Source organism: Centrocercus urophasianus, unplaced genomic scaffold, assembly GCF_019232065.1.
Source record: "Centrocercus urophasianus isolate 14NV4802_14NV808 unplaced genomic scaffold, USGS_Curo_1.0 seq_11, whole genome shotgun sequence".
NCBI lineage: Eukaryota > Metazoa > Chordata > Aves > Galliformes > Phasianidae > Centrocercus > Centrocercus urophasianus.
Genome location: NW_024884253.1, coordinates 12,075,874 through 12,101,420, shown reverse-complemented (window position 1 = coordinate 12,101,420; position 25,547 = coordinate 12,075,874). Strand labels below are relative to the sequence as shown.

General features: G+C 40.3%; 1 protein-coding gene across 1 annotated transcript in view; it reads left to right on the top strand.

Annotated features, from left to right (window-relative positions):
* Positions 1–25,547, top strand: part of DEPTOR (DEP domain containing MTOR interacting protein) — a 73,275-nt gene that overhangs the window by 17,266 nt on the left and 30,462 nt on the right. Inside the window, exons 3-5 of the mRNA XM_042834638.1 lie at positions 11,136–11,314; positions 13,347–13,470; positions 18,608–18,786. Coding sequence (XP_042690572.1) covers positions 11,136–11,314; positions 13,347–13,470; positions 18,608–18,786 — 482 coding nt within the window. The remainder of the gene's footprint in view (positions 1–11,135; positions 11,315–13,346; positions 13,471–18,607; positions 18,787–25,547) is intronic.

Genomic DNA, 25,547 nt, shown 5'->3' with positions numbered 1-25,547 from the left:
TAAATTAATTGTTATTAGTATATTTTCCTTAGTGATAGGGTTCTTCATTAGCCTACCAGAATTTAAGTGCATGAGTAACTTTGAGTCACTGACTAATCTCCTTTCATAACCATAACTGTTCCCTCTACGTGCTTGTACAGCCTAGATAAAAAAGGTGATTTAAACCAGATAGGAGCATTCTTTATCATTAAACCATTGTTTATCATAATATAATTGTTTCTGTTTTCAAAAAATCAATGCTGCAATGTTATGTCTCAGAATTGTTGAGTAAAATTGTTGCTTATCATTTGGCATAGATACGTTTGGAACTAATTCAATGTACTTTGGAGCAATCAATAGTTTTCCAACACATTTTGCATTCCTCTCTGTAGATGGTGATAAATTTCTTCTTCATTTGTCACTTCCTGTAAAACCTTGTGAAATATTACAAATTTCTCTTGAAGAAAAAAATATATAGATGAGCAGAATGTTAATTGGGATTATACTGCTTTGTTGCCTGTAGCTGGCAGTGAAGGTCATATTCCACACTTAAAGCAATGTTTTTCTTAAGCAAACATGACAACTTAAGAGAACTGAAAAAGGCTGTAATATGAGTCTCCTCAGACTTCTATCCCATTTTGATATATTTACTTTAATAATTATACACTTTATATTATTTCAGTAAATAAAATAAAAGTTCATATGACACTATGTAAGATGAGACGAATTCCAGGCTTAAATAGAGCAGGGTGACAATGACTCTACAGCCAGCTAGCTATTCATGGTAGCTTCTCAACTGAGGACTGGATGGTGCCTACAGACCCAGTGATCCAAGTCTCAGCAGGATGAGTGGGTGTCGTATGTGGAGGCAGGAAATCCAACAGGACACAGAGGCTTCACACAAAGATAAATGCAGATTTGGGAGGTGGAGAGGGCAAAGTGGTCCTCTGCCATGGCTCCTGGCTTCTCTGCTTTGATTTAACAAGGATAAAGACCTGCCCCTTGGTCATTATGGATGCTGCTGGCCAGCTGATAGAATTTCCTCACAGCAGACACCCAACCACTTTTTCCACACAGTTGTATGTCACAAAGGTCATAGAATTTTCCTCAGATGTTGTTGGAAAACATGCTACAAGTGTCATGCTGACTATAAACTAATGACAGTCCAGTTTAATACCAGTCCTTGCAGTAAGCCATCTAAGGACTAGTGCATAGCTGCACAATAAAAATTAAAACCAAGTAATAGTCTGTTGCAAAAACAAGGAAGCGTGCTTACAATTGCGAACATCTTTTGTCATACTGACAACTCGAGTGCTTTAGCAAGAATGGCAGGTGTCGGTGGTTTATGTGGAAGTAATATGCATGCAAGCAAAACCCTCAAACGCATCCTGTTCTCTCTTTTAGAGCAATAAAGCATGTTTTTGTGAGTTACGTATGACTACATACCTCATAATGCACACTTCATGTATATGGATTGTTTAGTCCATTGAATAATGCTGCATTCACATCATTGCACAAAATCAAGAATGAAATTTAGACAACGTGGTGTGTTATTAGCATTTGCCTTGGCTTCTCCCTTGCTGTCTCACAGAGATACTGCCCTGATATGCAAACCCAGCCTCCTGCGTGCACACTTCAGTTCATACACTCAGCAATTAATGTGTTATAAGCTAATTACATCTATTAGTTCATTAAGAGAAACCACACACCCTTATGTGAAAGACAAAGTTCTATGACTTGTTTCCCATGGAATCTAATACAAATTCTAGTGAGCCCTTCCATGATGGTTTCTGTCTATTTATCTACATAACCACTTCTACTTAATTTAATCACCAAATGCCTCAGAATAGGCAGGACTTGAAATCTTTTTCCTCAGTTGAAACAGGACTTTCAGTAGGCCATAATTCCTTCTATAGAACATCCCAAGATATTCTTCCTACCTGTAATACTCCCAAGGTTGTTTACAGAAATCAGCATACATACTGTAAGCATAAAAGACAGGACCGAAAGGTCTTCTGACTGGATCCTTGATCACATTTCTCCAAAAGGTTGGTAAATTATTACTTCAAGTAAGAAATTAAAAATTCTGCTCCAAAACTTTGTCTGATTTTGACCTTAGCTTCCCTCAGTATCACTTGGGTAGACTTTCTTGCCCTCTGCTTTTAACTTACCCGAAAGATTATAGACAGTTACGTTCCTCTCCTAGTTTACTTCAGTAAGGCCAATGCCAATGTCTTTTTTTTTTTTTTTTTCTCCTTCCTGACGAGACTGGTGTAAGATCAATATGTATACAGATGTTGGAATGTATCATATAATAAATAAGTATACAGAGAACTTAGGCTAGTAAGATTATCACATTGGAAAGACAATCAGAGACAAAAGAAAAGCGCTCACTAGTGTTGTAGACTCACAAGAAACTCCACAAGGAGCAATCTCCAGAGAGAGGGATCCTTCCTTGCTGGCAGTCAGCCCTTAAATGGGTTCTAGGAGAGTGCAGCCAGGCTCCACCCCTTCTGGTCACACATGTGAATTGCCTTCTCCTGTGCTTCCCTGGCTGACTCAGTGCTCACCTTGGGTGATCAATCAGAGGTTCAGGCCATGATTCAATTGCTCCAATACAACTGTCTAATCATTTCCTATACCAGAACAGTGCTGCTTCTTTGAGTCTCATTGAACTTACAGTTCTTGAAAGATGATGGCATGTAGGACATATGGTATTTAGATGGTGTCTTCCAGTATCACATACAATGACAGGAACAATTTCCCATCATTTCTGGAAACAACTACTGCAACCTATGAGTGCAGTTAGTTTTTGTGTGGTCTCAGAGTACGTATAACTTGTAGTCAGCAGCAGTGCATCCTTCTGTGTATTCCACTGTTTATTATTCTCTATTGCATTAGTTAAGCTTTATTTTATAGGTTAGTGGCCAACCACTGGATTTCAACAGACTTCTGGAGGGCAGTGAAGAAAAAAATCACTCTAATCATAAACCTTTATGGCTGCAACCTGTATATTGCAGTGTTGCCAGATGTAGGGGATTAAAAAAAAAAAAAAAAAAAAAAAAAAAAAAAGAATAGATAGGTATAAAAATATAGTAAGGATTTTTTTAAAAAAATTTATTTCAGAACACCTATTCACTGTTTTTTCACTTAGTGCTTTCACAGCTTCTTTCAAAATAAAAATAAAGCCCAGTATACAGTTATACTAAACATGAAAAAACAGAGGCCATTCATTTATAATGTGAAGAGAGAAATAGAATGTGATGATTTTAATACAATATAATGTATACTGAAAGAGTATTGCTTCTATGGTTATTTTAAGCTGAGTCTACATATTTCTTGGAAGTGGATACGAAGTCTTGAATCATAGCCTGAATATAAAAATCTGATTGCTATCAGTGGTACATAGCACTAAGTATTTTATTACTCATTTTATCACCTGTCAGGTACAGGCTATTTATGCTTAATGATGTTCATGATTATACAGCACAGTAATTGGATACCTCATTGGCTGCTATTGCTGCTATTTAGAGTTTTGTAGAGAGGGAAGAAAAATTGCCAGAAATTGAAATACTACGGCAGTATGACTTACTAATAATGATGAAGGCAGAAAATCCCTTGTTTACTTTCAGCAGCACTACTAGGAACTGCTGAAAGGAGTGCAAACAGCTAGTGCCCCTCTGAGGGCAGAACATAGGGCAGCCACTGATCTGCCCGCTGTGCCATTGAGGAGAGCTCCTGCAGGTCTGTGGGGCTCAGAGTGGAAGCAGCCTTGCCTGTAGGGGTAAGGGGAGAGCAGGGGTCACCCAAAGCAATAAGATCTCTTGGTAGAACTGTTTGTCACTCATTGACAGGGTGGGAGAGGTACCACAGCTGCACCTGAGATGAGACTAACTTCATTTCTATCACAGAGTTCTTGGGTTGCCTCTAGCAGATAGCAATACTTGCACCGCCTGGAGTACAGATGTGTTCGGTACTGATGGGCTTTGTGGGTGTTTTTGGGTCTGCTGTTCCTGGCAGTGGGAGATGGGTACTGGGAGGACCCAGTTTGTTTTTGAGGAGGTCTGAAGCCTCCTGGATGCAGTAAAAGAGCACAGCAAGGTCATGCTCACCTTTTCCCCATGAATAAGAATAAAAAAGACCTCAGTCTCGGTGTATAAGGGATTGTTGCTTTTTGATTCCCCTAGCCCATGAGGATGCAACAGGCTTCCAAGAGAAGGATTACAACCCAGCCATGCATTCTTGCACCTACAGTCCCTTGCATCCTATTGACTCCAGCAGCACAGCCCTGCAGTCCAGAATCCCGCTCTACATTCTCCAATCTGTTTCTGCAGGTTTCTGAGAGGTAGTGACAGTAGTAATAGTTGTAGCAGGAGGACATCGGCTGTTTAACCCACATTTGCCCTATTTAGCATTTCAAAGGGTACATTTCATGACACAGATTTCACTGTTTGGTTTCATTTTTTTTTTTTATTTTCACTGACCGTTCACGAATCTTACGTTGTTCCTTCCTTAGACTTCTGTCTGTGAAATATTTTCTTTATTGAGAGTGACTTTTGGCAAAGGTCCACGAGAATTGGTGGGCTTTTGATTACTCATGGAATCATAGGACTGTAAAGGTTGGAAAGTGCACTTAGTCTCCATTGTACTTTTTGATGTAGTTAGCCTAAGAATATCCTTGCAATGGAGACAGACTAATAATGTGAATAAAACCTTGTTGGTGAATGTAAGCAAAGATGGCTTGTTCTAAAGTGAAATGTGTACTGTTTCCTTTGGGAATCCACATAGCAGTATCACATGGACCTTTACCTGAATGCATTATTCCCGTGCATGCATCCCACCTCATCTGCACAAGACGAAGGGGGTAGCTGATCTCTAAATGTACCTGAGAGGAGGTTGCAGCAAGGTGGGTGTTGGTCTCTTTTTTTCAGAGTTTAGCTTAGACATCAGGAAGAATTTCTTCTCAGAGATGATGGTGAGGCATTGGAAGAGACTGCCCAAGGAGGTGGGTTAACCAGCCCTGGAGGTATTTATGAGATGTATGGATGTGCCCTTACAGACGAGGTTTAGTGGTGGACTTAGTAGTGTTAGGTGATGGCTGATCTTATGGGTGTTTTCCAACCTAAGTGATTTTATGATTCTATGATAAACACAGGTTTGACCTTCTTATGGAGGTGGAGGTCTGTGAGCTTCTGAGATTTAAGAGCTTCCATTCCAGTTGGGGTGGAGCAGGCAGATTTCCCTTTCCTTGTGACTGAGGCATGTGAAATAACAACTCGCCTACACTTCATGTTTTTTTGTTTGTAAAACCCAGTTTCATGCTTTTTGAGTGAGGCAGAGGTGTTCAAGGCTAAAGTGTGCAGGCAGTTAGAAGCGTTAGTTGTGAAAAGTGAAATGCAAATGAAACGACTTGGCAGGCAGGGAGATTAGCAGCTTTATAGCTTCATGTGGACATGAGGAGAAAGTGTCATTAGAACTGTAGCTTTGCCAGATACTGAGTTTCCCTGCTTCCCTAAGAAGAAAGGAGAGGTGATACTTTTGAATTGTCTTCAGGCATGGGTTTATCACAGTGTGAATACAAGAGTAAGGGAGTCAGCAGTCTTCTCTGCACATTCCTTTACCTTATAGGGTCAAACCAAACAGAAAAGCCTACATAAGTTTTCCCAAACTTGACATAAATTTTATCTACAAAGCATATTTACATTCATTGTTTAATCAACAATATTATGATGTGCTGTTTTAAATGAAGACCAGGCACAAGGTCAGATTATTGTACCTTTGAGTTTTAAGAACACAGCTTTGGTTTTGTAAGCAGTCTTCAGTTTTGTGACAGACTGAGACAAAAACACAGATCGCATTTCCCAGTCACACAGTCTGGAATAATCACCATGAAGGCTCTGGGTCTGAGTTTCTGGATTGAATCTGTGGGCTGAAAGAGTATCTCCAAGAAATGTCATGTTGATTTCATCCTAGACCCTGCACCACGCCAGCACTGGATCCCCAGAGCTTGTTTTGACCCCTGCCCATGTCAGAAGGGCATAAGGCGTATTTGGGACATTGCTGTGCACTCTTGGTGACCTTATTACCTTCTCAACTTATACAAGAGGCAGCCCCAAATGCAGGTTGTTGTTTCTTTGGAAGCTTTGGGTTTTCCTCCTTTGTGTGCCAAGAGACAGTTTATGTGAGATCCCTATCTGGCTCTGTGCTCTGGCTTCTCCTCATGTTGGTTGTATGGCTGTGGGCAAAAACAAAAAAAGCAGAAATAGACAAGGTGATAGGAACTGATAAATGGAGATTCTTTGAAGATCCCCTCTCTAACCCTATTTCAGATGGTAGTTACTTCTTTGCCACAGGTACCAAATTAGAAATATCTTAATCCTATTTCCAACCCTGTGTTGTAGAGGGTGTTTTAGCTCCTATGAATATCTAGTAACAGAATTAAGTGATTGCAGAGCTGAAGCATAAATAGAAAGAGGAACAGCAGCAAACTGCTGACATTTCAGCTGAAGCTTGGCAAGCCCATCTGGAAATGCTTGTCCCAGCAACACAGATCACATTTGCACAGGACCTTCATGGTTGCCTCTGTGTACAAAGTTTACATCATCACTGACCTACTTCTTTTTTTATGCTGTCAGTGAAAAGGCAGAAGAGTAATGTATAGGGAATTATAATTCTTAAGTATTTCATGTTGTTCTGTATTTTCCCGTATGTGTGTGTATACACAAACTTTGCCATATGCTCACTTACTTTGTATGAACAGAGTCTGCATGTGACCTGTGAGTGCTAACTTCTAATGGGAATTACACTCCTATATCACTGAAGCTCCTTGTAGAATGGCACTCTTGAGTAAGTACCTACCCTGTGCTGCAGACAGGCCATATGCTGATGTTGAGAAAACACCTTCAGAAAAAATGTCAAACTTAGTGACTTTTGAGATACAAAACTTCTCTATTTTCAACAGAAAGGTTTCAACACAAGTATTTTTAGTTAGATTTGCTAGGATAAACATAGGGACTGCTCAGGGATATGATTTAGCGGAGAGTTGTTAGAGTAGTGTGGTTAGGTCGTGGATGGACTTGATGATCTTTAAGGTCTTTTCCAACCTGAGTGATTCTATGATTCTATGACAATGTAGGATGTACCAGAGAATGGCAGATGAACCATTCAGAAAATTACCAAGAAGAGCAGCAGGCTTTTTGTCTTTTCATGCTTAGAAATCAGGTGTGGATGGTGTTCTGAAAGATATTAGCCAAGTGCAAGCTGCTGACCAGATGGAAGGAGCTGAGTGAAAGGTTTGGATTGTTAGTGACATTACTACTATCTTCAGCCATCACAGTGGCCTTCTTTGGGGTTTAAAAGCAAAGTTTTATTCATGTGCAGTCGCTGTCTTTGCAAAATCCCATTTGTTCATAGAGAGATGCAGTAGACTTCAGAAAGCATATTTCTCCAGTGGGAAACAAAATGCAAGTTTCGTGTAGCTGAGAGAGCAGTTTCTTCCCAAGGGAGCTCCTGACTCTTCCTTCCTTAAGCAAAAATTCTGACTTTTCTGTTATCATGACTTTTCAGACAGTTGGTAAAGAAAATGCCTTGTAACTTCTCAACAAATAACATTGTTCCTGGCTAGTTCTGAATACACACTGTGAAATGGGAGCACAGTGCTCTGGGTTAGCCTTTTCCAAGCTACACAGGAAGGAGACACTTTAGTTTGGAGCAAGAATCCCTGCATGTTGTTCATTAGGAGCAACTCCTGCTTAGACAGGGCCCTGAGAAAACTCTTCTGGCATGCATATACGCAAATACAGGATGTCTTTATTTGTTGAATATGAGCCATCAATATCAATCTGTAAATACTAAAGGGTTGCATGTGCCTATTTCTGTTCACAGTTCTCACACTGAGTTCCATAGGTAGTGTAGACTGTGGTCCCAAGTAGAAATCTGGATGTTACCTTGAATAACACAGGGAGTTAGGTAGGGATGTTACAGTGGTGTACACCAAATTGTTTTCTGGAGTTAAGCTCCGGACAGTAGTCCAAAGGCTTGCCAACCAAGGTTTCCCCCATCACTCCCAATTGCTTGCCCCTCCACTTCTGCCTCCTTTCTCCTCAGACTGCTCAGGTTTGCTAAGGGAGTTAATTTTCCTGAGCAGCTCTTGAGAGAAACTTCCAGCAAGAGAAATATGCCTGATGTCAAGTGATGTCTTTTCCAGCCATAATGTGGATGAGCTGACAAAATGTGATTAACGTTCTGTAGAAAAAATCCTGAGGTCTTCTGATGAGAAGCCTCTTTCCAGATGCTAAGGGGTAAAGAATTTAACACTTCACTTGATCCTTGGTCCCAGTGTAGGACTGTTTTCTCTGCCACAATTTTTTCTCCTTTTTATCCCTTTTGATTTGGCTCCTGATAAATATGGCTGAATACTGACATATTTATAGAATTTCTTCCTAAACCTTTGATTTATGTACTGCAATATTAGCTCAATAACTTAATCTGAGGTTGTTATACTTGTACTGTACACTAGGCACAATTTCAATTTACTGAACTACTTCGCCTCCATAAAGTTTGATTTTTAGGTGATTCATAGATGTGAGGAAGCCCTAGGAGAGAGAAGGGACCAGGGAGAGTATAAGTTTTTCTTTCTGATCTTTATTTAAAAAAAAAAAAAAAAAAAAAGGAAATACTCCAATAGGGATACAGTGGCTATAAATTGCAGAATAATTTCCCATTTCCATTTGGAAATTGTGTGTAAATATATTTTTTAATGCTATCTTGAGGCTTATGTGATCATGTTCTGTTTGGCTTAATGATTTTGTGACCTCTTAGCAAATTTGGAACCACATTAGCAAGTGAGTGGAGATAATTAAGACAATGAAATTTCTGTGAGCTATGGGAATATAAGCAAAAAGGTATTGAGAGAGGCACTGTAATGCCCAGAGTAAGGAAGAAGGCTGTAGTGAAACCATGTATCTTATGGCATGTTAGAGAAGTTAAAATAGATATGAGTCCACCAATTGAAGGTTTGAAGTCAATTGAAGTCTTTGGTCAGAATTTAAGACATAAATACTCAGTTGTGATGCTCTCGTTTGCTGGCTTGTTTATGGAATACCATAGCCCTCTTGGCACACTCTAGCATAGAGTTTGTGCAAAGAATTTAATAGAACAGTTTTCCCCTTCGTGTCAGATGAGCCCCGTTCATTCAGACTTACAGCAGTGACTGAAAGATAGGTCAAGCCATCTACATACGTATTATATTTCTATTTACATATCATTGTTCTTCTATTGTGTAGCATACGAATTGATGAACATTAAAAAAACCTGAAACATATTTAAAATGGAAAGCTCAGTCAGAAATAATGATAATTGCACATTCTATAATTAGAGCTGTGTGGGTTTTTCTTTCTAAGTATGGCAACAGCTGCTAAAGCACATCTGGAAAATATTCCTTAAGCAAAAGATATTTTAGCTCAGAGAATTTCACAATGCATGTGGCATTTACCATTACTTCTTTCCAGAATCCTAATCTGATTTATTAGTGTTTTTAATACAAAAGTATTCATTTTTTTTATGCTTGCAAAGTATAGTTTTGAATTTCTATTATTGATTGGACGTTCCAGTACTCAAAGCCGAACGCTGCACAACAAAAACATGGCTATCCTACTGTTTTTAGGTAGAAGTCTCGTCTACTGCCATAGTAACATTGTCTTTGCCAATTTCAGCCAAGTAATTTCCTTTTATTGGATTTTAAAGAGAAATGTTTGTTTCATGCTGGAATCATAAGGAGAGGACAACTGGTCTCTTCTGTGCTTCCCTGGACTCAAGTTGACACTCTGCTGTCAACTTTCCAATTTGAAAACCAGAGATAGTTGTACCCCCTACCATTATTACAGCATTACTTGGCACTTCTTTGAAGTCAGCAAGAGTATTTGCATGAAAAGATTCTGGGCACTTTGAAATGATTGACAACATTTCTCTTCATGGTAGTAGTCCAGGAACTGTGGTTTCCATATTTTCTTCATAACCGAGGTACATACAAGGCACTGCAAAAACGGAATTATTAAATTTATTAACAGAAAATGAAAAGAAATAAACAAGAAAACAGAAAACCTATTTAGACTTTAAAAAATGTATATCCATTAATTTATTGATAAAGATGTTACTCATTATGTTTATTTGGGGAAAAAAAAAAAAAAAAGCTGAAATAAAAACCGTAGAATCATAGAATTATAGAAACATTTGAGTTAGAAGAGACCCTTAAAGGTCATCTAGTTCAACTCCCCTGCAGTGAGCAGGGACACTACAGCTCAGTCAGGGTGCTCAGAGCCCTGCCCAGCATGAGTTTGCACGTTTCCAGGCACTGGGCATCCACCAAATCTCTGGGCAACCTTTGCCAGTACTTCACCACCCTTACTGTTAAAAGTTTCTTCCTTATATCCAGTCTAAATCTCCTCCATTTTAAAAATAAAGATGTAGAACTCTAAAGCCGTTACTAATCTAACCAGGGTTTTGCATTCTGACCCAAGCATCTCAAAAACAGCCAATCTATTTACTTTGAACATGATGATGAGATTTTGCAGATAGATAGCATTTACCAACAGTTTGCAGAGTGAGATATCAGTTTCCCTTAGTTATGAGTAGGAGGCAGTTTTTTTTTCTAGATAACATTGTGTTGAAACAGCTTTGTGACTGAATTTTAAATCTCAAATGCTGCGCTTGTGCAGCTGGAGGCAAAATGCAGTTACCCAACCAATGAAGAAACTGAGAAAATGAATGGTGTTAAAAAAAATCTATGGCAGTGATGCTGAGTGACATGGAACACATTAGTGGTAATGTGGGAAAATTAATTCAAATTTATTGACAGTTTAATTGGCAAACAGGAAGCATTTAATGGGCTTTGTATGCTCTGCTGTTTTTCATTTCCTAGTCTTTTCCACAGGACAGAAATACAATGTTCTCAAGTATGAGGTTTGACATGGTAACAAACGTTTTGTGTGCATTGCCTGGCAGGGGTGGAAGGCTCTGTTCTGCTGCACCCAACAACTGCAGAGCATTTCTGTGGAGCAAGGCCTGGGTGCGCCTTCTTGGCTCAGCCCTTTTCCCAATCTCACTGGTTGCAGAAAGTCTTTGTACACCCAATTCATGGGTTGATTTTGGACCCACAGGCTCCGACTGCATGAAGAGAAGGTCATCAAAGACCGGAGGCACCACCTCAAGACGTATCCCAACTGCTTTGTTGCCAAAGAGCTGATTGACTGGCTGATTGACCATAAGGAGGCCTCGGATCGAGAGACAGCAATTAAACTTGTCCAGAAGTTATTGGATCACAGCATTATCCATCATGGTAAGTGCAATATCAGCTCTAAGCTGATATAAGCAAGCAGAAATCCACTTTGTGTTCTTCACTCAAGTATAAGATAAGTAGGTTCTGATCCCTGCCAGGAAGGGGACACCTGGCTTGAAGGGTGCTGCCCCACAAGGCCCTCTGTGTCCCCAGGGACACCGAGAGGCAATCAGGGTGAAGAGTTGTGTTCCCCATGTCAGGTACAGGAGGAAAGTCCCTGCAGACTGTGCTGCTGCTTCTCTGCCTCCCAAGCATCCTCAGCTGGATCCTGCCCTCACCAGTGCCTTCATCACCACTGCCTGCCCTTTCCTCCCCTCCCTGCTCCCCCTGCACAGCCCCTTTCTCTCTTTCCAGCTGAAAAACCCATCTGAAAAATAAGCCAGCAAAAAAAAGCATCATCTTTCTCACAGGGATTTGTTCTCCAACTCTCTTCCTCGCACCAGCTGCACAAACATTTGTGCTGCTACAGCTGCAAGAGTTAGATGTCCGACTGCGCCCTGATTAATTTTCTCCTAAACTTGTGTGTTTGAGACCTGTTCCATTCAGCGCCTTGAATGACAATTTACACTTATGAAAAGGAGGCTACCAAATCAGTGGCAGCATTTAGTTGCCTTTTAGTGCACAAAGAGGCTGGAAAGCACACAGACAAAGAAGATCCAAGTCCTCTATTCCAGGCGCATAGTATTGCCTATTTCAAGAAGACAAAATGTACCATTTGTTTCTTTTTAAATAGAAAATAGAGCAATTGCTAGCAGATGACTGTTGAATTTGTGCAGAGGTCACTGTCTGTGCAGGAATACTGCTGCTATCAGCCGTGCATTAACAACACCTTAATTAAAGGAAGAAATGCACATACTAAACGTGTGCCACTTCTATAGCTTCTGCTCAGCTATTAAATTAAAATTCTGGGTTGTTATGGAAACTGGGATTGACGATAGATAGTTAAAGAATAAAGTAATTACAGGGTATTCAAATCTGACTACTTAATCCTCTATTGAGAAAATGTCGGTGAAGAGTCACATGGATGCCTCAGTGACTTAATTTAATTGAGCAATAGATATCTTATTGCTGAGTGCTTGTTTAAAACTTTAACAGCCTTCAAATGTTTTTTGCTTTAGAATCCAATTGCACACCCTAGCTTTGATAGAAATTATATACATGTGTGTGCATGTGTATCACATGAAAAGGAGGTGCCTGTTGAAAATTTTCATCTGTTGCTCTCAAAGTTAATAAAATGGTTGGTGAAATGAGTGAGGGCTCAGTCGGGTAGGTTTAATCAGTTCTGCAGGATGCTCAGAGCATCCTTTCCATACCAATGCCAAATGGAAGCGGTGCCAGCCACTGCTCCTGTGTCTGTGGTGCAGCAGGCGAGCCCAAGCCAGTAAGCTGACAGCTCTTTGCAGCACCTTGCATGGGCGGCCTTCCCTTTCCTTGCTTCTGGCATTTGTAGGAACCCACTGACATTTGCTCTCTTGTAAATCCTTACTTAGTATTTCTCAGTGTGTTCCTATTGTACCTTCCATTTGCTAGCTGGCATGACAGTGTAATTGAGATGATTTTAAGAGGGCAGAAGGCTTTGGTTCTAACTGATCCTGCAGTGAGTCTCAGCTTTCCTGCCACATGGTTTAACTAATACAAATAACATTAAGCAGTTTGCCAATCTTTAAATTATTGGCTGCTCTACAGTGGTATCTTTTAAACAGTTTACATCAAAATGTTTTCCAGTTATCTAGCAGATGGATGCTTTGTTGCCATTGGTGTCCACATTAATACTCATGAAAGTGATGAACAGGAATCCCTCGTAGCTAGAAATTTTGTTATCTTTCTGAAAGCCTTCTTCAGTCTTTCATCATTTATTAGAACTTAAGGTTCTAATTTATTTAGGTTGTACAACCTAATGTGTTAGGCTATATCCTAAGCACAGGGGGCTGGGATCCAATCATGCTTGCTTTCAAGTTCACCAGTGAATTTGCTAGATAGATTCTCAACCCTTTAACATCCCTATGAAGATTTGGTTTATTTTATGTTTCAGTTTGTGACGAGCATAAAGAATTCAAGGATGCCAAACTGTTCTACCGCTTCAGAAAAGACGATGGGACGTTTCCGCTGGATAATGAGGTGAAGGTGTTCATGAGAGGACAAAGACTGTATGAAAAGTACGTTGTATTCAGTATCCATTAGGTGTCAGTAACAGTGCTGCAGGGGGCAAATGGGTGTTTTCATCTGATTTTCATGGAATAGAATCGTAGAGTTTTGAATATCATGCAGAAGTTGTGGCTGTGAAATCCCATGGCTTTTTTTTGTAACCCTTCTTTCTTTCTTTCCCATATCCCTTTCAGTTTTCTACCATGTTCACTTAAAGCATTTTGTTTATAATGAAATGATATTTTTTTATGTTCTCATAAAATGCCACAGGAAAACCCAATGTAAATTTAAGTCCTTGCACTATATTTTATAAATGTAGTCACAAATGATTGGCTCTGTAAAACTGTACTCACAAACCCCACAACTTTAGTACATCAAAATGTAGTGACCAAGTGGCTGAATATCTGTTTAGACTTCACTGGGAGGTATGATTTTATACAATAAGTGAAATTAAAGTTCACCGTTCCAGCCTGCAAAGCTTCTGCATCAGAGAGATTACACTAAAAACAGTTGCCTGAAAAAATAAGCCAAGAACATCTAATTAAGATTTGAAATTAATGATTGTTCTGGGATACTGAATATCTCAGTGGATTACTTCTGTCAGATAACCAGGCAGCTGAACTATACTGCTCAGTGTATAATAAATGAGTAAGCAGAAGGCTGATACCACAGCCGTGAACCCCCACTGCACAGCCCCTTATTGCTGGTGCGTCCCAGGGTTTTCAAACCAATGCCTACCCCTTCTAGTTTCCCTGCACAAGAGGGCAGGTGCAGAACAGGGGAAGGCTGCCAAGAGCCAAGAGCTCAGAGCTGCCAGAGAATTGGGTGTGCTGTTGGAAGTGCCTTCCAAACACTTGGCCAGCTCTGCAGCTTTGTGCAAACCGGGGGCTGGGTATCTTTACTGGAGCTCTAAGCGTGGCACCAGGATAACGCCAGGTTTAAAAGCTGATGATAATGTTATCATCATGATGGTGCTAACAGGTTAGAAGGCTATAAGCGGCAATCTGGTCAAAGAGCAGTTAATCTGAAATATGTATTTAAAAAAAGCAATTGTAAATGTTGCTCCTTTTGTTGTATCTGCCATGCAAATTTTCCATAATCGTGAATATTAATGTGAAAACAAATCAGGCAAAACACAAGAAAATACACTGCTGGGAAAAATTACTTATTGGATACACAGAATGATCAGTTGAAATGCCCTTCTTCAAAATCTCCTGTGCTCTACTTAGCACAGCATTTGCTCCTGCAGACTGCAACACACTGCCCCCAGGCACTGCCTGTGTTATGGAAAGTTGATTGGTGTGTCTAGACTGCAACCTCATGTCAAGTTCTAGGCTTTTGTGAGCAAAACAGTTTTTTCTTGGTGAGGCTGGTAACATGCCTTGCATGAAACCAGCCAAGGCAGGAAAAATTGTTCTGCCAGAGTTTTACTTCCATCCCCATTTCTCTGTGTGAGCAACCATCCCCAAACCAACAGTGTCCAGCTTGTCCTACATCACACCTGCAGAACAATGTTTATAATGGTGTTCATCTTGGAAAGGGAGCTAGTGCCAAAAGCAGCACCTATATCTAAGTATAACTCATCCTCATGAGGTGGTTGCTCCTAAGCAACATATCTAAACGGTTTTGAAACTTTTAAAACCCATCCCCAGTGCTTGACATAATGTAGATTAAAAAATACATGGCATTTCAGCACCAGGCTGTGACAGTCAAAACTAGTAAAAATTCACCATGGATCACTGGAAAATTTTGTTCTATTTGTGGAAGATAGGGCTGCATACCTGGGCTGTTTGGGCTTCACCTTAGCTTATGCAGCAAAGCCTGCTGGGCATTACACTGATTTCATTATATCCTTCTCCATGCACACCTATTAGCAACACCTTTTCAGTTTCATGGTTGCATTTTAAACTCAAAATCTGATCCTGAAAGTCAAACTAGTACGGAAAGAGTTTTGCAGTGAAGTATGGGCAATACATCTTTTCTTACATTGTTGGGAAAGAAAATACTAATGTAGCATAATTAAAGTAGTAGTTTAGAGGCAATAATAGAGGAGAAAGTGTTTATGCACAGTTGTGAAATCACTTACCAGCATATTCAACTTATTTATCAAAATGTCCATAGGTCTAATTTCAAGAGAAATGTGACTGTGACAAAGGAAATCTGTCTGCATACAACATATTTTAGAAGTGTCTCAGCCTTTCAGTTAATGCTGCCTTCATTAGGCTTTGCACATTTAGGATAGGCGTTGTAATACTGTTTCCTACACTTCTCTGCCCATCACATCAGGGCTGGAGTACTGTTACATTCAGAAGCCAGCATAGTTTGTGCTTGCCAAAAATTGCAGACGTTACTCAACATCACTCGTGCAGATTTTTACCCTAAATGAGTAAACTAAGCAAAAATATTTAAGAGGAGCAGCAGATTCTGTTACATGGATAGAGGAGCAGATGGCAGGTTCCCAGCATTCAGATAGCAATGAAGATGTCCTGTCCTCTCCCTGGGACATAGGACACCAGGTCTGTCCCCCGGACAAGGAGCAACCTTTCCCTGTCCTTTTGTGTAACCATAGAGGTCCTTGTACTTTATACTCTCCTATTCTGTGGCATCACCTCATTTACCTATTGTGAATGTCTTCCGTGGTTGTACTTGCCTAATTAAAAGGTTTAAAATTAGTCTCTGACTCTATCTTCCCTTCATTTCCACTGAAAACCATAGATAGCTCAGATTCCCTGCACATAAATGCAAACTTTGGTAATCCTTTGTGTGAACTTGCTTTGAGCTTTAAGTTTCTAACTAGAGATGAAACATAATGGGTTTCCTATTGCTTTAAGTTTCCTAAAACTCCCTGAAGAGTTTGTTAGGTCCATTGACAATATCAGTTTTCATATTCTGGAGGACTGACCAAAGGGATTGGATATATAAGCATGTCCTGATCAGCAAAATCCTGCAAGTCTTAATTGAATCCAACACAGACTTTTCATAGCCTTGTTTTTTGTTTTTTTTTTTTAAATTAAGTTGTGCAGGCCCCATATTTTGATTATGTTTGCAGTTCTCACAGGTATAGGCCAGGTGCACAGGACTGATGTGTTTCTGGTGCAGTCAGTCTTAGGAACTGCACAACATCTCATGATATTGACTTCAACTGGTATTCTCAATCAGATTTCACAGTGAAAGAAATGAAATTTTATGCTTTTGCTTTCAGGAAGTCATCCACATAATTCTGAGACTGTTTTGACATCATTTTCATTTTACCTCTTCAGTGGTCGACTCAAATTTAGATAAAACTAAGTTAAAACAACAACAAAAAAAAAGGGTTGAATTTCAGTGTTTGGCCAAATACATTCCTTCCATGTAGGACAGCACAAGTTTCAGCAAATAATATGCTTTGACATGAATGGACCCACAGTTGTTTGAAACATGAGAAAATGGAAGAGATGGAGGCAGTTTCCAGTTTTGAGCAATGAAAGACCAGGCTTTTGGCCGATGGTAATGGGTACCATTTTGTTGACAGCAGTAAAGTTACAGTGATTTACTTCAGTTAGCAATGGATTACAGTTTCTGGGTTTGTAAAACTGTCAATTTGTCGTGTCTGTTTGCTCACAAGCCCAAATCCTTTGCAGTGCTATTCTGGGCACATGCAGAAGAGTGTGAAATGTCAAGCTGAGTGTTTTTCCACTTGATATTCTTCCAGTTTTCTTCTGTGGCTCTGTAAAAATCAAACGATTAGCATCTCTTTTTCAATGAGCTTCTTCTGCTGCTTCAATGAGCTGGTCAACTAATTATAGACTCATCAAAGAACAATTAGCTTAATCCTCAGGATTTTTTGTTAGGTGCCCACAGAGCCTGGGTAACCAGCTTTGGGTAACCATGCAGCAGATGGTATGAAGAGGCACGATCTTTGGGTTTGCATTTTTTTCTGGGGGGAAAATTCTCAGTGAGTGAGAGACAGTTAAAGATGGAGCCTTGGAGCTCTTTCTGTATTAAATGTGCTTAGTGTGGGAGAAAGAGATAAGTTTTCCATGGATGGGATTGCCCACCTATGGACCTACAGGAAATTCAAACTTCTGATCATGATAAGGGCCAAGATTGAGAGCTTTTCAAGTTTTCATGCTGTAGGTCAGTTTAGTTTCCAAATACTTGGTGAAGGGAGAAGCCTTGCTAGTCTTACATGGAAAAACCTCATCCATGCCATTCTTGAACTGTTATTCTGAAAATCTTACCACTAGTCTATAGTAAATAGAAAAATTAGGAACAGGAATGAAATTAGTGAATAAGGAATCTATGTTGCTCAGTTTCCCAACAACAGAAAGGTGGATTTCTGTATTCAAAGAGTGATTCTCATTTCTTTTCTTCCCAAGAGTTAAGCTTACCTTTGCATTAATAAAATACTGAGACTTTTGTTTTGGTTTTATGTTGCACCATTTGTTTACATCACTTGAATGGAGAAAAATTTTCTTAGCATTTAGGCTACATAACCTGCCAGTTGCTAGCACATACGGTGTTCCTCTTCACTCTGCAGAGCAGATTGAGGCATGGTGGCTCAGATGTGAAAATGTTTTCAGGTGTGCAACTTTGCTGGCTGCAGCTGCATCCTGGAGTGCTGGAAGCCAGACATTTACCAACCACCCAGACCACAGAATTGCCTTTTCTCCTTCCTCTTCAATTTTTCTGCAGCTGTTGAAAAGCTTAAGGGGAGGATTTTCAAAACCATCTAAAAAACTTAGGGGTACAGTCCTGCTACCTGTAAAAATTAATTAGGAATTTCTGAATGCATTAATTACAGTCTGATGTTTTTAGGTTGATTTTATTTGAAAGTGGGTTACATGTTAACTTTTAGAGTCGCTAAAGAATTAAATATGGGAAATGTGAAACTGAAACCTTTTATTTTCATGTAGAGAAAAAAAAGGAGAAAGCTTCAACTTTGTACTGCGGTATAAAACCTTAATTTCTTGTCTGAGATGCTGCAATTCACATCCTAAGTTTAGATTGATGGCTTGAGGAAAGGTTTAATGAGTCAGAGAGAGATTCATGTCTCTTTGCTTGTGAAATTCTTGTGAAATTTGACACAAGGGATCTGGAGGAGGCTGTTTTGGGGTTTTTTGTTTTGTTTTGTTTTGTTTTTAAGCATTGTTTTCCCCTCCAAACCAGGTTGATGAGTTCTGAAAATACTCTTCTGCAAGCCAGGGAAGAGGAAGGGGTCAAGTATGAGCGAACCTTCGTGGCATCAGAGTTCATTGACTGGTTGATCCAGGAAGGAGAGGCCACGACACGGACTGAAGCTGAGCAGCTTGGCCGCAGGCTTTTGGAGCATGGGATTATACAGCATGGTGAGATATTTACTGCTAGGTAGCTAAAGCTATGCTTTTTGGAGTTCTTTCTTCAGGCAAAGTCATGTGAAGGTGCCTTTGTCTTGCTGGTCGTGTACCAAGTTCTAGATAATTTCAAGTTGTTTAATGAAAGGGTGAATTTTTCCAAAGCTCTTTGTCTTAGTTCTGAAAATTCTACGTCAAGTACAGAGGAAAACTAGAGTTTGGGGATATATAACAATAACAAGGATGTGGATGAAAATTAACACTTTTGTGCTTTAGTAGTTAATGTGTAGAATTTGTTATCAGCAGTAAGTGTAATTGAGATAAATTGCTTTGTGAGGATCACATAGGGATTAGAGCACCAATAAGCTACATTCTCTGAGTAGAGTGAAAATGACAGGTTTTGTGTTTCTTCCTGCTTAAGGACAGAAGCAGAGCACTGGGGTCAGAAAGCAAGCTTCTCTCTTGGTCATGTTGTGTAATCTTTCTGGTATGCTTGGTTAAAACAGAAGGTATCGCTTTCAGCTCAAGTGTTACAATGTTGGTCCTGGAGGCATACATAGCTCCTCTGAGGCACAAATCTGATACTTCATTGTGGTCCAGCACAATATGACTGCAACTTTTATCAAAGAGGTCCCTCTATCAGTGATGGAGAGTTTTCTCACTGTGTGTCCCTGATTGTGAAAAAATGAACACCCTTGGCATTAAAATCCATTTATCTTACTGTCATCATCTATTCTCAGTGCAAGCTGCATCTCTTTAACTGGACATTTTCTCCCATAAATGCACCAGCATCACCCACAGAAGTGATGAAAGGGGTGCTCAAAGACAGCAAAACAGACTGGTGGAAGCTGTTAGCAGTGCTGTTTAGTGCACAGCAGAAAAGTAATCAGATCCTGATGTTTTCAATGTTGTCAAATCAACACTAATTCTGACAGGAAACAAACAATTCACAGTATTAGCAGGCTGTTAAGTTACAAGGTGCTAGATTGACTCTGTAGTCTGTTGCTTTGTGAGATAACCCAGTCTTAAGGAATAGAGAAAAGATGGCATATAGTGACCTGCACGGTTCCTTCATGGTTGTGATCATGCTCACGTTATCCTTGGTTTCCGATTACTGGGAGCTACTGCTCAATGTTTACAGTAATCAGCCTCCAGTTCTATAATTACCCTTCTGCTTCCTATGATTTATAGGGTGCCAACTGCTTGGGGCTTGTCGAAGAGGGAAGGTATTCCACCTCTCCTTGTTATAGCAGCAATGATTTAATTCCTATTTTTACTGGAGTGTTTTCAGTGTTTTATATGCAAGGTAAACCACCTTGAAAAAGATAAAGAATAAAAAAGACAAGAGTGAGGCTGATGCTGCTGTTGGCATTTTTGCAGAGGAAATAAAGTCAGGACTTGATACATAGTGTGAAGCTGGATTCACTTTTCTACTGAAATCTTTGCAGAGCTAAGAAAGTCAGGATGTGACACTCATTGCAGATCAAACATTGCTCTCATTGAGCCATTGGCAGGGAAGTAGTTTTGTCTCTGTCATGCAGGGTTTCTGGGGAGACTTCTGACAGTGCTGGCCTTGCTCATCATGTGGGACTGCCCTGCCCAGATTTGAAGTTTTATCGCCTGCCCATTCTCTTATAACGTCAGCATCATGTGCAAAGCATCCTGTTAGATCTGCAAGTCATGATGTGATGATGACAAGGGGGCTCTGGGAACTGTCTGACTGACTGTTGAAGGAAGTCACCTACTTGCCCTGCAGTACTGTTGTCTTCCTCAGCTGTTTATGGGCAGAGGCAGCTCAGTGGGACCAGCTGAGGAAGCTGGAAGTGTAATAAACCTGAGTAATTTCCCTGAGATTTCTCTTTAGTAGAGGTGCTTTGTGCACGCTTCCAAACAGATTTCATTCTCCTCTGCATTTCACAGGAACTGTTTGTCTAGGTAGCATTAGGAATATTGGTGACAGATAACTGCTGAGCTGGTGGGGGATTCAACTGAGCAAGAGGATGTGATCTGTGCCTTTTGAAGGTTTATGCGGTGTCTCCTTTCTCTAAAAACAGAGCTCCAAATGAGACCTCACAGTTCTCAACTGGGGATGTAAATCTTAACATGGTGGGGAATGGTATTCTCTTTTCTCCACCTTTCTGAATTCTAAGTCCAGTTACCAAAATAAAAATGGTATTTTCTGTCTCTGAATGCAGCAAGTCCACTTCACCACGCTGTGTTCCTTTTGTGTATTGCGTCAGCAGTCCCAAAATGTTACTTGACACTAATTGGCATGCTTGTTGGCAGAGTCAGCACAACAGCTCTTGACGGAACAGGAGTGGAGAATGAAGCATTTTTCTGCCCTAAGGGTAATCTTTTGCTAACAGGATTGTTTGATATGCACAATGTGGAATAAAATGAAGCTTGCTTTACTATTCTTATTAAGTATTTATTACCTTACCTAATGCAATACAAAGTAATAGAAACAGCTGTATCAAGTTGCCGGTCTCCATAGTAATTTTCCAGCCACAACTGCATTGTGCAATTTATTTTTACTGATCCTGACGTTCATTGCAATTACTCAGAAAAGTTGTATTTTGCAGCTGAGGTACTGTAGTCAAAGTAGTTTCCTGTTGCATTTGCCTTCACTTTAATTGCTCAGACACCAACCGGGTTTCAGGCAGGAAACAAACACTGATGCTAATTTTAAAAAGGAAAACATGGATTTAAGAGGGCTTGTGTAAATGCTGTAAAAACATCAGACATTTTGGTTTAAAAATAATCCTCCTGATCTCTTTGGGCATGTATCACTACACATATTTCCCCTTTCATAAATGAAAATGATGAAATGTGCTCAAGTGCTGAATTGTTTCCTTTGAGAATTCTACTGGTGCATACAAATGGTAACCCACAAACTGCTGTTTTCACTGATAGGAGCCAGATGTCCTTTCCTACGAACTGATACCCCCAGGTATCAGGGAATAAAAACATTATAGGTAGCAGGGCATTGTGCACTGTACATTTCTTGATGGCTTGTGTTGACAGTGTACTTGCCAGCAGTTATTATTCTGCATTTGTGAACACTGATGGTCTTTGCCAGAATACAGGAATGAAGATTGTGGGAGGAATTATGAACATGGCTTTGTGCTTGTGACAGCAAGGACAAAAGGGGCACAGAGCACGTTTGGCAACTATATGAAAGCCCACTTCTAGTATGCTGAGGTATATGGTAGGTACATGGAGGTACCTGGAGCTTTTCAGTGTTAACAGGTAAGAATTCCCTCTAGGAAGGTGGAACTTTCCTCATTCTTCTTGAGAGGGAAACAGTGGAATGGATTAACTGCTGTGGTCAAAATTCACATGCAGTAAAAGGCAAACTCTGCCAGCACTGGGATAGATCAGAAAAAACCAAGAGTGGGCTGGAGGAGGCAGAGCATGGCACAAGCATCCACGCAAAGTCGCAGAAAACAGAGATACTGAGATGTCCAAAGAGGAAAGAGGATATGCTTGGGGTTCTTTCTGACGTTGTTTTTGGGTCTGTGCCAGTTGGTCATGGCATCTTCTGTGGTACTTACTCTGCACCTATAGCCTCAACTGCAGAGAAGTGCTCACACAGACTAAGCTCTGTGGTCCTCCTTCCAGGACTGACTGGGTGCAGACCCTTGGGAGGGTAAAGAAACATCTGCCTATTTTGCAGATAAAGAAAACTTTAAGGTCTGGAATATCAAAGTATAAGTACTTTCCATTTTAAAAATCTGATTAATAACAATAAGAGGGATTTATCCATTGTTAGCATCTTCACAAGATGGATAATTACATTCCCCCTGTGGCAGCCACCAAACATTTTGAAACCCTTTTCAGTATTTTGTGGTGTTTAGACACAGGGTGCTTGTCCTGCAGGATGCTCTGTGCAGCGTGTGCATGCGAGAGGTGGATGGTGGAACAGCAGTGCTCATCCTCCCATGCCAACTCACATTATGTCTCTTTTGCTGTTGCTATTTTCTAAGCTGCTTCTTGCTTTTGAGTGCATGTGCTTTGTGTGATTTCCTCTCTGATGCACTGGATGTGACGTCTGCCCAGCACCTTCCCTAGGCAGTGACTGCAGCATGGTTTAGCAGAAGTGGTTTGCATTGCCACTCCCTACCTGCTGTAAGTCAACAGTGGGTCTAAATGCAGCTTCCCAGCCCTGGACCAGCAGAGGAACACATTTGATGGGTGTTGGAAAAGACATGGTCTTTGCTTTCCTGAATGACTGAGGGGTGGGAAGATCTCTTTTGGAGGGACTGGCTAGCAGATACCTTGCTTGAAACATCTGATTAGTGCTAGGGTTCTATAATGATAGTAAGTATGTATTAAGATGTCCCTGGCATGATGTTTTCTCCCCCCCAGTAACAATTCCTTTTAGGTTAAAAAAGTTTAATTGGACTCACCATCCCTGCATATATAGTGCTTAGCACAGAAGCAGGTGCTTGCCTTCTCTGAAGCATTAATCCTTTATCAGCAATACTCCACTGTGCAAATTACTTTCAGAGATGAAAACAAACATTTTATAGTGGCTTAGTGAGAACAGTAAATATTGACATATGCTATCTCTCTGTCTCTGTGGAGAAGTCTTAAAGCATGTGTTGGACTTTCTCTATTCTTTGTGAGGATTGCATATCTTTATTCAGAAAATTACCCTTAACAAGTTGATCACAGCATTTAGCACCCAGATGTATGATGCAGTTAAAAGTTGCTTACATTGTGAAAGTGAATTAGATATCTAAAAACTTATTATTTCTTTTGCTCTTGCTGAAATGTTCACCTACAATTCAGTAAATTGTAACAAGTCACACCTATTCTATATGCTCTATTGCTTATGATTAGTCAACGTTTCTTATTTCATTACTGAAAATTTTCAATGTATGTGAAACATAGACCTCTTTCTTAATTTGTGATTTCACTTTGGAACCCCTTTTCTTGAAATTACCAATTTTTGTGAGCAATTTTTAAGTACCATTGAACCATCTCATACGTCCTTGACTTAACTGGCCATAGATTTCTTCCCCCAAAGTTAACACATGGATTTTTGTGTATTTTTTCAAGTTAATCTAATAGCTGGAGCCTAGCAGGTGTTGTATTCATTCTGTACAGTTCTGAAAGCATTCAGCCTATACAGTCTTTATCTAAAGCAGGAATGTGTTTGTTTCTTTGAAAAAGACACCCACATATCTATATGCTACAGAAATAACGTATGAAGATGCCTGTTCATATTAACTACCAAATTCAATCTTTCTGTCAGAGAATGGGTTTCAGTTTTTAACAGCTGCAACACAAAAAAGATACCCAGATGGGCCTTTTCAGCTTCCCTTGCCACAGCCTGCACTTTCCATACTTTATTTGGAAGCAGAGAAAAGCAGTTGGCTATGTTCTGTAAACTTGCTAAATTAAAGATGATAAATCCTCATACACAAACTGAAAAGGCTGATGAAATCAGTGTGATTCAACAGCAGCTTTCCATTCTAGTGTAAGGAGCATAGATTTGGAAATAGACTGCAAACCTGCTGGAAAGAGCAGATGTATATAGAAACATTTTTTTGTGTATCTATTTTAAGGCAGCTAAAATAAGATGCTAATGCACTGAGCAGAGCACACAGCTTTAATAGAAGCTGGAGACTTCTATTTCAGCCCCTGAGGGATTTTTGAGACCTATGTATTGTAATCCTGATGTTTTGAAGGCAGCTTAAAAGTTGCCTGGATATTTTATTCATTGCATGATTATACCATATTTCATAGAAGCAGCTCAGATGGTTTGATCACTTTGTTTTTCTGGACACTTGTCAGTTGCTTGACATGTTCACTGCCTTCAACCGTAGCTGGGCTGAGCTGGAACAGCTCTCTGGATTCCATATTTCAGCAATAGGATCAGCTTTACAGTTTTATAATTACAGTGGGTGCAGTTCAAACTGAGCTCCATTCTCTGCTCCTAGTGAACTCTTCATAATCCAGATGAGAAAACAATCCCACATAGTACAGCTGCAGGGCCAGAAGCTGGGAATGCAGGGTGAGTGCATCCACAGGTGGGCTTAACTACAGTCTGCAGAGTGTGTGTACTTTGATAAAAGATGGAAATGCAAGTGCAGTATTTTTGTGGTGCAGAGAATCAATGTCACAAGGCTGCCTGGCTGGACATCATGCTGCCTCTGCCTTGACTGGAGGGAGCTCCAAGCAGGTGGAATTCATCCATGTGTAAAAGGAAACCAATATGAATAGGTGCCTTTATTAAAACGGATCTGCAGAAACCAGATTAGCTTTAGGAAAACAGGAAGAGAGGTGGAAAAAACATTGTCCAGTGTAGAATGAAGTGTCCTTTATTCTCCCCTGCCACAGGTGTGTTGGTGCGGGCCAATGAGCAGCACTGGGGCAAGAGCAGCTGTGAGGCCATGCTGGTAGTGCTGAGCCAAGTTGAGGCTAAGGCAGCGAGCTCAGGGCTGGGCAGATTGCCTCCTCCAAGCCTGAAGGCGCCCCGAGCCAAAGTGGATGTACACCTCCACTGCTTTTCTGCTAAGAGACAGAATCATAAATAGAATCATAGAATGGCCTGAGTTGAAAAGGACCATAGTGATTATCTAATTTCAACCCCCCTGCTGCGTGCAGGGTCAACAACCACCAGACCAGGCTGCCCAGAGCCACATCCAGCCTGGCCTTGAGTGCCTCCAGGGATGGGGCATCCAACAACCTCCTTGGGCAACCTGTTCCAGTGCCTCACCACCCCCTGTGTGAAAAACTTCCTCCTAATAAAAAGCTCTCCTAATAGA